The sequence below is a fragment of the Salmo salar genome, chromosome 18 (assembly GCF_965601325.2).
Source record: "Salmo salar chromosome 18, fSalSal1, whole genome shotgun sequence".
Taxonomy (NCBI): Eukaryota; Metazoa; Chordata; class Actinopteri; order Salmoniformes; family Salmonidae; genus Salmo; species Salmo salar.
This window is the reverse complement of record NC_138308.1, coordinates 5,408,256-5,420,421: the sequence shown is the minus strand read 5'-3', so window position 1 is coordinate 5,420,421 and position 12,166 is coordinate 5,408,256. Positions and strand designations below refer to the sequence as shown.

At 40.8% G+C, this 12,166-nt stretch overlaps 1 protein-coding gene across 1 annotated transcript in view; it reads left to right on the top strand.

Annotated features, from left to right (window-relative positions):
• The first annotated feature begins 730 nt into the window (after positions 1 to 730).
• adka (adenosine kinase a) overlaps positions 731 to 12,166 on the top strand; it is a 46,754-nt gene continuing 35,318 nt past the window's right edge. The window contains exon 1 of the mRNA NM_001141692.1: positions 731 to 901. Within this exon, the coding sequence (NP_001135164.1) occupies positions 774 to 901 (128 nt within the window). The 5' untranslated portion in view covers positions 731 to 773. The remainder of the gene's footprint in view (positions 902 to 12,166) is intronic.

The window sequence follows — 12,166 nt, the reverse complement described above, 5'->3', positions numbered from 1 at the left end:
GGGCCGGATTCACAAAACCTTCTTAAGAAGAAATGTATTCTTAACTGCCATTTTTCCCTTAACTATAGACTTAAGAAGAAAGTTAAGCAAAGTTGTTATTCCTCAAAAAGGTTATTGGAAAGTCTCTTGCGCTATTTCTTATGTTTCTCTTTAAGCAAAAAGTTAAAAAGAAATTCGATTATTGAAAATAAAGTTATTGGAAATGTTCTTAAATTCCAAGATAGCTAAACCCTTGTCTTAAACTCAGGGAGGGCAGTGAGAGAAAAAGCTCATGACAGCAATTGATCATGTTTAATTATATATATATATATAATAGAACTTTCCTATATATATATATATATATATATATATATATATATATATATACTTATTTCAACCCTGCCACTATGGCGCCACCGGTAGAGGGCGGCTTGGCATCGCATGGCATCGCACCTCCGTCACGTGCGACCTATGAATACACAGAAGCCTGATTTACCATGCACACTTATGCTCTCTTATCAGCATAATCAAACTTTACATAAAACCTTTAAATATTCAACCTTGACATGAGTGAATATCTGTGTGTAATATGCACTAAACGAAGTGCGCACAACTAAGTCATCAACTTCTGACCAAAGTTTCTGTCTTTCTGGTCAGGCGCAGTCTGTGGGCAGCTACACTTGGGCTCCGTCTGTTGATTCTAATAGCCGTTTTCCGCTCTCTATCTGCCTCTTGATTAATATCCACGATAGCTATCTTTACTCGAGGAGGTTGCAGCGTGTTCCTTAAGAATCATGGCGTCAGGCGAACCAAGAGCGAAGAAACTCCGACTGTCAGATGAGAAAAAGGAGAAGAAAACCCCAGAAAAGAAGACCCCAGAGAAAACTCCAGAGAGTTCAAGGAAAACCCCGACCAAACTCGGGTAGCTATAGTTAACTGAATGCAGCTCTGCTGAGCATGGCTACTGAATACACGAGTCTGGCTGCAGTTATAGCTAGTTAAATACTGTGCACGTGCTTATGCTTTAGATGTCTGCCAAAACCTTGAGGTGAGGGCCAAAAAGGGCCGAAACCTTGAGGCGAGGGGCTAGCTTGTGAACTCGGAATCAATGAGATATCGATCAAGGATTTAAACTTGAGCATCGTTCACTCATTATTAGTCTGATCACGTCAATGGAAAGAATGTAACATCAGCTAGCTAGTTTATGCAATGCGTACATGTTTTGTCCGCTAGCTGTGTGTGGAAGTATTAGTGGTGCCGGACCGGCCGTGACATTCTGAATGACCTAAAATAATAAATCTCATATCTTTCAGTCAGGCCAACCCTATGTGTACTATGCAAGAAGCAAATAGTAGGCCTACTATTGAAACTGATAAATTAGGCTGTCAACTGAATAAGAAATTCACAGGTTTCAGATTTTCCCTTTTTTTTCTTCTTCAGGTTTTCGCTCTGCCACACTTTAGTTTAAAAATGGAAAGACAACAAACTTGGAAGTTCTACATCAGTGGTTCCCAACCAAGGGGTACTGGCACCCCTAGGGGTACTTGGCCTATCCACATGGGGTACTTGAGAAGACTCATGAGACCATAGATTGGTCTACTGCTAAAATGCACTTGAGGGGGTACTTAAGAGAGAATCCGGGCAGAGCAAAATTCAGTTGGCGGTACAATAAACGAAAACGGTTGGGAACCACTGTTCTGAGTCCATAACAATGCTTAGACCACTTTTGAGGTCTGAGAAAAATGTCAAACAATTTAGATTTGAGTGACGTTACCCTTTCCCTTACAGAAAAAAATCTATAGCAATCCTATAAGATTATCATACACCTTTTATTATAAGAATATTATAGTACTCGGCTCTGCCTCTTCCCGCGACATTGTCTATTATTTCCAAGGTAATGTACAGAACGTCAGCGTTTATCCCTTATGGATTCGTAGGCCTAAATAGCCTATAGGCTACTGACATTACAAATCATGTCTTATAGTTAATAAACACATTTGTTTATTATAATTATTGAACAATTCATCAAGCAAAGAAGATTCAATTACTGAATAAATATATAGACCTATCAATCACAATGTAGATCTATATGATTTGGCTTCATTGTTGAGCTTGGACCTCATTATCTGTGGGTGAGTATTGGTTAAGTGGGACACTTACGCGTTGTAATGGATATCCTTAAATGTGTACAATAACAATCAATGACTGTGTTAGTGAGGAAGTATGTGATGATAAAATGCGTTAGATGGGTGTGCCGTCATCATTGTGGGCGGGGTATCCCATATAATGACACGTGTCTCCAGAGTCATAGGTTGCATTCCAAACACTTAACAGACACACCCTAAGCCCTCAAATTAAGTGGACACTTTTGCTAACTTATGACGTCTGATGAGTTTACACTTGCAGGGTGATGCTTGTGGTGCTTTATATGCGCTACAGTCAATTCTAATTGCATGTCTACTTATATTAACTATATAATTATTAATATATGCCTACTGTATGCCAGCTAGCAAATTAATTAGCTAACTAACGTTAGCCTGTCTAGCTGGAACTTCTGAAGAAGGAAAATGTTTTCTTTCTACAATTTCCAAAAGCTAACCAAACAAAAACATAATTTAATACTTTTTATGAGACGTGTTTGTGCATTAGTAGCACAATTTCTAACTTATTTACATTCGTTGTTACTTACACTTGTTTGTTGACTCCATGTTGAGGTTTTAAGTTTTGGCTGACTTTTCTTAGCGGATGTACAATCATCGCAAATTGATTTATACGAAGTTTCAGGCCCCGAAGTGAACATAATTGTACACTCACAAACTCCAATAAAAACGAGGGCTGAGGGGCTTACGTTAACTTCCCTTGTTTGGCTAATCATTTGGACCAACAACAAATATGGCCGTGGGGATTATCCCACATGTATAAGGTGAGGGTAAGTGGATGAGGGTGTGTCATTTATGAGTTTGAAACACTGCCTGGTAAGGAAAATGACGGGTTCTGAGGTAAATAATGTTAAGGTTATAAAAAAAAAACTAAGGATATTCAGTGTCTCATAACAACATATTTTGTAATGGGATATAATTGTAAGTCATAATGACTGTTAATGCTTTCCTTACTTCTCACACCTTTTTAGAATATTGACATTTTGACAGTGTCCCAGTATGCCAATTGCCTACTGTCAAACTAGGACACTCCTCTAGGCCATTTTTTATTTTTTTTTATGCAGAAAAAATATTTCGGTGGACTATGAAATTCCAGTGCCGTGTATTCATGGATGCCAAGTGAAGCCAGGCTTCTCAAAAAATGGACCAAGAAAACATCAAATAATTTATCTTTCGTCTTTGTATTTTCATGATTTTCCTTCAATTCCCAAGAGGCTGAATGTATCTCACCAGAGAAAGCATCCGAACGAGAGAAACAGCATGACATTGTTGCCACCCGTAGCATTGAATGCAATCGAAGCAAGCCTCCCTTGATAATTGGAATTTGACCTCCCTTGATAAAAAATTAAGTATAAAATAATAGCCAATCAGCGTTGAGTTCATCTGGGTGAGCTCAACTGTGAATGGTCCTGGCGCACCAAAAAAAAAGTGTCAAGGAAGCCAGTTTGTATTTGGCATCACTCCTATCGCATCAAGAGAAATACGTTGTTGTCCTCCAGTGGCTGGTAAGCTAGCTAAAATTGTCCTTTTCCTAAATTAGCCATGGATGGATGCATTGGCATTTCTCTACAAGTAGGGTGAGTCAACATTATTTTTTCTACTTGCACGAACGCAGACACACAGAAATCAGAACCATGGTCAGCCACATCATATTTAGCGTACATTGATGGGACTAAATTGTTTTTGTTATCTTTTAGTCGTCACTGTATTAGACTAAGCATAGGTGATTTGATGCTACTGGAATGGTGCTGGAATAGTGGAGGCAGCTCCTGTTTTCTTTGCGACTTGCGATAACTCCCAGTGGTTCTAAATCAATAGTTGTTTAGTAGTCCAAAAATGATGAACATTAACTTGCTTGACCATGCTGTAGGTCATGTAACTGGTTGTTACATGCAGTATGCTTTGTGGACTTCACCGGACAGAGGTTGCTCTCCGGTTTTGTGATGAAAAAAAGTTGTGGTTGAATTTATTCTGCCACTGTCTTATTGTCTCGGCCTTAGGCCTATATATCACAGTCGCAAGGCATATGAACTAACAGGTTATAGAGCAAACAACGCAACAACACATAGCTTCTAATATGTGACGCGTTTCAGGAAACTAGGCGTATGTCACAAGTCACGACTTCACAGAAAAGCCATTTTAAAGGTTTTTTTTTAAATCAAAATGCGTTTTTGGGCAGAAATGCCTTCTGGAAAATGTGAATTTTCATATGCCTTAATAACAAACTTGTATGACATCTGTAAATACGAATAGAATTGTTACATTACGAGCCTTGTTGGTTAAGCCATATAAACTCAGAAAAAAGAAACGTCCTCTCACTGTCAACTGCGTTTATTTTTAGCAAACTTAACATGTGTAAATATTTTTATGAACATAACAAGATTCCACAATTGAGACATAAATTGAACAAGTTCCACAGACATGTGACTAACAGAAATTGAATAATGTGTCCCTGAACAAAGGGGGGTCAAAATCAAAAGTAAGTCAGCATCTGGTGTGGCCACCAGCTGCATTAAGTACTGCAGTGCATCTCCTCCTCATGGACTGCACAAGATTTGCCAGTTCTTGCCGTGAGATGTTACCCCACTCTTCCAACAAGGCACCTGCAAGTTCCCGGACATTTCTGGGGGGAATGGCCCTAGCCCTCACCCTCCGATCCAACAGGTCCCAGACGTTCTCAATGGGATTGAGATCCGGGCTCTTCGCTGGCCATGGCAGAACACTGACATTCCTGTCTTGCGGGAAATCACGCACAGAACGAGAAGTATGGCTGGTGGTATTGTCATGCTGAAAGGGTACCATATGAGGGAGGAGGATGTCTTGTTCCCTGTAACGCACAGCGTTGAGATTGCCTGCAATGACAACAAGCTCAGTCCGATGATGCTGTTACACACTTCCCCAGACCATGACGGACCCTGCACCTCCAAATCGATCCCGCTCCAGAGTACAGGCCTCGGTGTAATGCTCATTCCTTCGAGGATAAACGCGAATCCGACCATGACCCCTGGTGAGACAAAACCGTGACTCGTCAGTGAAGAGCACTTTTTGCCAGTCCTGTCTGGTCCAGCGACGGTGGGTTTGTGCCCATAGGCAACGTTGTTGCCTGATGTCTGGTGAGGGCCTGCCTTACAACAGGCCTACAAGCCCTCAGTCCAGCCTCTCTCAACCTATTGCGGACAGTCTGAGCACCGATGGAGGGATTGTGCATTCCTGGTGTAACTCGGGCAGTTGTTGTTGCCGCCATCCTGTACCTGTCCTGCAGGTGTGATGTTCGGATGTACCGATCCTGTGCAGGTGTTACACGTGGTCTGCCACTGCGAGGATGCCTCCTTGCAGCATGCCTGAGGCACTTTCACACAGATGAGCTGGGACCCTGGGCATCTTTCTTTTGGTGTTTTTCAGAGTCAGAAGAAAGGCCTCAGTGTCCTAAGTTTTCATAACTGTGACCTTAATTGCCTACCGTCTGTCAGCTGTTAGTGTCTTAATGACCGTTCCACAGGTGCATGTTCATGAATTGTCTATGGTTAATTGAACAAGCATGGGAAACAGTGTTTAAACCCTTTACATTGAAGATCTGTGAAGTATTTGGATTTTTACGTATTATCTTTGAAAGACGGTCCTAAAAATGGGCCATTTCTTTTTTTGCTGAGTTTAGAAGGCTTCTGTCTATTTGAGCTGGTAAGTCTGTGTTGGTAATCCTGTCGAACGCGGCTTTAAAAAAAATGTGTGGTGGAGTTGTATAAGTGTTGCTCTCCACTTTCTGGACGATCGAATTGAGAAATCAGTTGAATTAGAAAACACCTGTCTTGCATCTTCAAACTAAGGGCAACCATGGCATCTGTGACAGGGAGACGCGTCCATCATGCATGATGTTGTATACGGGTAAGATTAGCTAGCTACATTTTCAGATATTACATGTTTCTAATTTTGATAAAGTGGTTTCATTTCAAGCTAAAGTGTACTGTTAGCTAGCTAAGGTTAACTGGCTAGCTCCGTAGCTAACGTTATGTGTATGACATTATTGCTAGTTAGAGCCTAATGTTAGCTAGCTAATAAGGATGCACGATATATCGGTGAACATATCTGAATCGGCTGACATTAGCTAAAAATGCCAACATCAGTATCGGCCCGATGTCTAGTTTAATGCCAATGTGGAAAACCGATGTCAAAGCTGACGTGCATACCTATATAACGTAGTTGCATGACGTAATGACGCCACGTAAACTTTTGCGCTACACCTGCCACACAGTATTCCGAACCTAGACCACAATGTCTGCTCTGTGGAAGTTGAGCAGTCATTTGAAAGAGTAAGAACATTTCAGCGAGACAACTCAAAGGCGAAATCCATGAATGCCAAGATAATGAGATTCATTGCCCTTGACAATCAACCGTTCATTGTTGTGGGTGATGTTGGCTTTCACCGACTGGTCGAGCACCGGTACACACTATAAGTGCGCTATTTTTCAGATGTTGCCCTAACGAAGTTATACAGTAATAGCATCACTGCTATTAGCTTCACGACATACCATTCTATGGAATGACGTTTGGGTCTTTGCGTGTCAAAAAAGATACACGTCAAATAACACTATTTGACATGTCAAATAAACTTTTAATTTGACACTTCAAATAACACAGTTCTATTATAGATTGTTGTGTGCTCTGAATTTGCACATGCAAGCCAAGCGCTACCACTACTATCAGTAACACTGTCAAAGCTGTACAAAAAAAAGTCTGCAAACACCGGCCATGAACGATGTATTTACAATACCGCGTCGGTAATAAAGCAGCATTTGTTCGACTGCAACTTCTGGGGTAGCTAGCTAGCTTTAGCTTGGTACCTAGCTAGCAGCAATACAGCCAGCCTGAAACTACAGTCATTTTCGTTATTCTTAGCAATGATTTAGGAATCCTTGTAAGTATTAGCTAGGTAGCCACTTGTTGTTCGCCTATTGAAATTGAACTTCAGTTCATGAAAATAAATAGCTCGCCAGCTACTTAACCCTGTTGCTCAAAGCTAATGTTATAAGCAGCCAGCTAGCTTCATCTGGCTAATGAGGTTCAACCGGACTGGGTTATGTGTTGTGAAGCTAGCCACAATAAGGATTAGGCACAATATTGGAATTTGTGGTTTGCCTTCAAAATAAAAGTTCCTATTTGAAAGTGATGCATAAGGTTACAATTGGTGGAATCATGCCATATTTAGACTAGATAATGTTAAACAAGGTTGGAATGTGAAGCAATGAAATGGGGTGTCAGTCTACTCGGTGACACACACAGAACACAACTGTGAAGTGTTTACGCAAATATTAGCATTGTAGTTCTCATCGTGGGACTGTGACTGTGTAAGTCGCTCTGGATAAGAGCGTCTGCTAAATGACTAAAATGTAAAATGTAAATAACCTCTCCAGTCAGCCTATTGTGTGTGTTGACATTCATATTGCACTGAACAGCTTTACCTAAGGATTGGGGATCAATGAAATGGGGTATCAGTCTACCAACGTCCTCCTCAGTTATCAGACTCCAAAACATGCCATTCTAAAGTATAATACATCCAGTGTGATTTCAACAGATTTTTGTCAAATTAACAAATTGTCTTTTGTTGATTTTATATAACAACATTCCAACCTTGTTTAGCATGATCTATTAAATTGTGGCATAATTCCACCATTTATATTAATTTGCATCACTGTCAATGACAGTTTTATTTTGAAGGCTAACCGCTAAGTCCACTATTGTGGCTAATCCTTATTGTGGCTAGCTTCACATAGATGGGTCCGACCACCATTCATCAAATAAGAACTGTCTTATAAATTAGGGTTATTTTAGCTAGCTAGCTAGCTAGCTAACTATATAGCTTGGAGTTAACTATAGCAAAACAATCTGTTCCCGTAGCTATGTTTTTGGGGAAGAACATTGTTTGTTGGTTAGCTCCCAGCAGATTCATGCAGGGTAGTAACGATATGATTTGGCACTATGTTCATTGTAGTTTAACTAACTAACGTTACCTGGCTAGCTCGTTAGTTAACGTTACGTGACGTGTGATCTTACACGTTTACCTAGCTAGGTTCATTGTTTACCTAGCTAGCTACGTGTCTTAAGCTGAAGTGTACTGTTAGCTAGCTAATGTTAGCTGGCTCGCTCCCTAGCTGACGTTATTATTCGTATCCCAGAGCTGTTTGTTTTCCTAGTTAGAGCCTAATGTTAGCTAGCAGATTCATGCATGGTAGTAACGACATGATTTGGCACTATGTTCATTGTTGTTTAATTAGCTAACGTTAGCTGGCTGGCTCGTTAGCTAACGTTATGTGACGTGTGTGTGATCTTACACGTTGTTTACCTAGCTAGGTTCATTGTTTACCTAGCTAGCTACCTACATGTCTTAAGCTAAAGTGTACAACACCAGTTGAATATGGCCGGTGTTAGTAAACGTCGGCAAAAAAGCGTCATGAAATTGTTGCCAGCAGAGCTGGTTAGGCTGTTGTCATATTATACAGAGGTAAACAAATCATTGGCCAGAGCGTCAAATGTGTGTGCTCTGAACGCTCCGAGAGAGAAACAAGATTTGTGGGGCTTAAGCTTAAGAGGGTGTGATCGATGCTGAATGGGTGTAGACAAAGAAGAGCTCTTCACTAGATACCAAAACATTCAAAAGCCATTTTGTCTAAAGTGAGTTTACAAGTTATCAACCTTCAAAGCATAATTACTTTGCCATTGTTCCTCAAAAATGCAGTGTAGGATATACTATTTTGTAGCTCTGAGTCTACTTTTATCAAATGTAAAATACACCATTTCAAATTTTGCTACAAAAGACCGAATCCAAGTGGTGAGCCTTTTTATCTGGCTTGGCTTCTCCAATGATTTTACCCACCACCGCCACTACATGTTTTCGTAACAGAAATCCATATTCTAAATACACTGAACAAAAATAAACACAACATGCAACAATTTCAAAGATTTTACTGAGTTACAGTTCACATAAGGAAATCAGTCAATTTTAAATAAATTCATTAGGTTGTAATCTATGGATTTCATATGACTGGGAACACAGATATGCAAAACAAAAAGTTGGGGTGGATCAGAAAACCAGTCAGTATTTGGTCTGACCAACATTTTCGTAATGCAGCGCGACACATCTCCTTCGCATAGAGTTGATCAGGCTGTTGATTGTGGCCTGTGGAATGTTGTCTCACTCCTCTTCAAAAGCTGTGGGAAGTTACTGGATATTTGCAGGAACTGGAACACGGTGTTGTTCACTTTGATCCAGAGCATCCCAAACATGCTCAATGGGTGACATGTCTGATGAGTATGCAGGCCATAAAAGAACTGGGACATTTTCAGCTTCCAGGAATTGTTTTCAGATCTTTGCGACATGGGGCCGTGCATTATCATCCTGAAACATGAGGCGATAAATGGCACGACAATGGGCCTTAGGATCTCATCACGGTATCTCTGTGCATTCAAATTGCCTTCGACAAAATGCAATTGTGTTCATTGCCCGTAGCTTTTGCCTGCCCATACCATAACCCCTCCACTACCATGGGGCACGCTGTTGACATACACACCGTCTGCCATAGTTTTATAAAAAATATAAAAAAATCAAATGTAACCCCTTGTTCTCCCCAATTTCGTCGTACCCTCCCCTAACCCGGACGACACTGGGGCAATTGTGTGCCGCCCCATGGGTCTCCCGGTCACGGCCGGCTGCGACAGAGCCTGGACTTGAACCCAGAATCTGTAGTGGCACAGCTAGCACTGCGATGCAGTCCCTTAGACCACTGCGCCACTGGGGAGGCCTGCCCGGTACAGTTGAAACCGGGAATCAGTCGTGAAGAGCACAGTTCTCCAACATGCCAGTGGCCATCGAAGGTGAGCATTTGCCCACTGAAGTCGGTTACACCGCCGAACTGCAGTCAGTTAAAGACCCTGGTGAGGACGACGAGCACGCAGATGAGCTTCCCTGAAACGGTTTCTGACCGTTTGTGCAGAAATTCTTCGGGTGTGCAAACCCAGTTTCATCAGCTGTCCAGAGGGCTGGTCTCAGACGATCCCGCAGGTGAAGAAGCTGGATGTGGAGGTCCTGGGCTGGCGTAGTTACATGTGGCCTGTGGTTGTGAGGCCGGTTGGACATACTGCCAAATACTCTAAAACGATGTGGAAAGCGGCTTATGGTAGAGAAATTAACATTCAATTCTCTGGCAGCTCTGGTGGATATTTCTGCATTTAGCATGCCAATTGCACGCTCAATCAACTTGAGACATCTGTGGCATTGTGTTGTGTGACAAAACTGCACATTTTTAGAGTGGCCTTTTATTGTCCCCAGCACATGGTGCACCTGTGTAATGATCATGCTGTTTAATCAGCTTCTTGATATGCCACACCTGTCAGGTGGATGTATTATCTTGGCAAAGTAGAAATGCTCGCTAACAGGGATGCAGAGCTACATTTTACTTAAAGATATTACCTCACCAACATGTTTTATTTTGCTGTATTTGAGGGGTAAGGTCTTTCTGGTTTCATTCTACAAAATATCCACTAGTGTAGTGTTGAGAATGTTGAGCTGATAGGCCTAGATTAATTTTATTTATAGGCTATTCAATTACATATAATTTATAATCAAATATGATGGTAATAATAAATTATAGTTCTTAATGTTCCACAAAAATACCTAAAGAATGTAATAATACATTTCATTTGTATGAATAATTGAAGTTTATCATAAAAATATAGAAATTGCTTGTACAGACTAATTAATCTGTCTTTACAATGAAGAATTATGTGTCCCACTTTGCCAATCAAGGTGGCCCAATATGCCAGTATTAACCGATAAAATGTGGTCTCGGGACAATTTGTGTTTGAAGAGCCATCCATCCTGTGTGTTTTTAATATTTTTTAATTTTGTGTAGGAGAGTTTTTAAACTATTTAGAATGGTATCATGTTGGGGGTTAAAACAATGGGATGATTCTCTAAGGTGTTCCGGAAAGCACATTTTCAGAAAGTGTCCCACTTCACCAATACTCACACTATCACTTCCTTTGCTTGGGCACACTTTGATCACGTAGGCTGTAAAGAAGGGAAACGTGATATTCAGTGATAATGTACTCAAACAATTCAGACCTGCCAACTTGTGTACCTGAATCTGCTATATTTCGAATTTCTTTGGCTTTCTTTTTTATTGAAGTATCTGCTTAGTCGGGAGCTGTGTGCATGCATTCTCCAGCCAAAGCAAAGATAATTTGTGCGTGAGTGGAGCCCCTTCAGACAATTGTTATAACTTACAGCCTACGATTACTTTATTAGTTAAATTGTTACATTTATTGTTAACCAAAACTTATCTTTCATTTCAAACAACATAGTTATTGTCCATGCTAAAAACAATTATTGGGTAGTTGAGCGCTTGATCTCTCCAGCCGAAGATCTGTGCGACAAGCAGAAGTCTAGCATAAAAAGAGAGGCATTTCACTGAACACAGCAAACACATACAGTACCAGTCAAAAGTTTGGACACACCTACACATTCAAGGGTTTTTCTTTGTTCACTATTATTCTACAAATGTAGAAAATAGTAAAGACATCAATGAAATAACACATGGAATTATTTAGTAACCAAAAAAGTATAAAAAAATCTAAATATATTTGAGATTCTTCAAAGTAGCCATTCTTTGCCTTGATAACAGCTTTGCACACTCTTGGCATTCTCTTAACCAGCTTCACCTGGAATGCTTTTCCAACAGTCTTGAAGGAGTTCCCACATATGCTGAGCACTTGTTGGCTGCTTTTCCTTCACGCTGCGGTCCAACTCATCCCAAAACATCTCAATTGGGTTGAGGTCGGGGGATTGTGGAAGCCAGGTCATCTGATGCAGCACTCCATCCCTCTCCTCCTTGGTCAAATAGCCCTTACACAGCCTGGAGGTGTGTTGGGTCATTGTCCTGTTGAAAAACAAATGATAGTCCCACTAAGCACAAACCAGATGGGATGGCGTATCGCTGTGGTAGCCATGCTGGTTAAGTGTGCCTTGAATTCTAAAT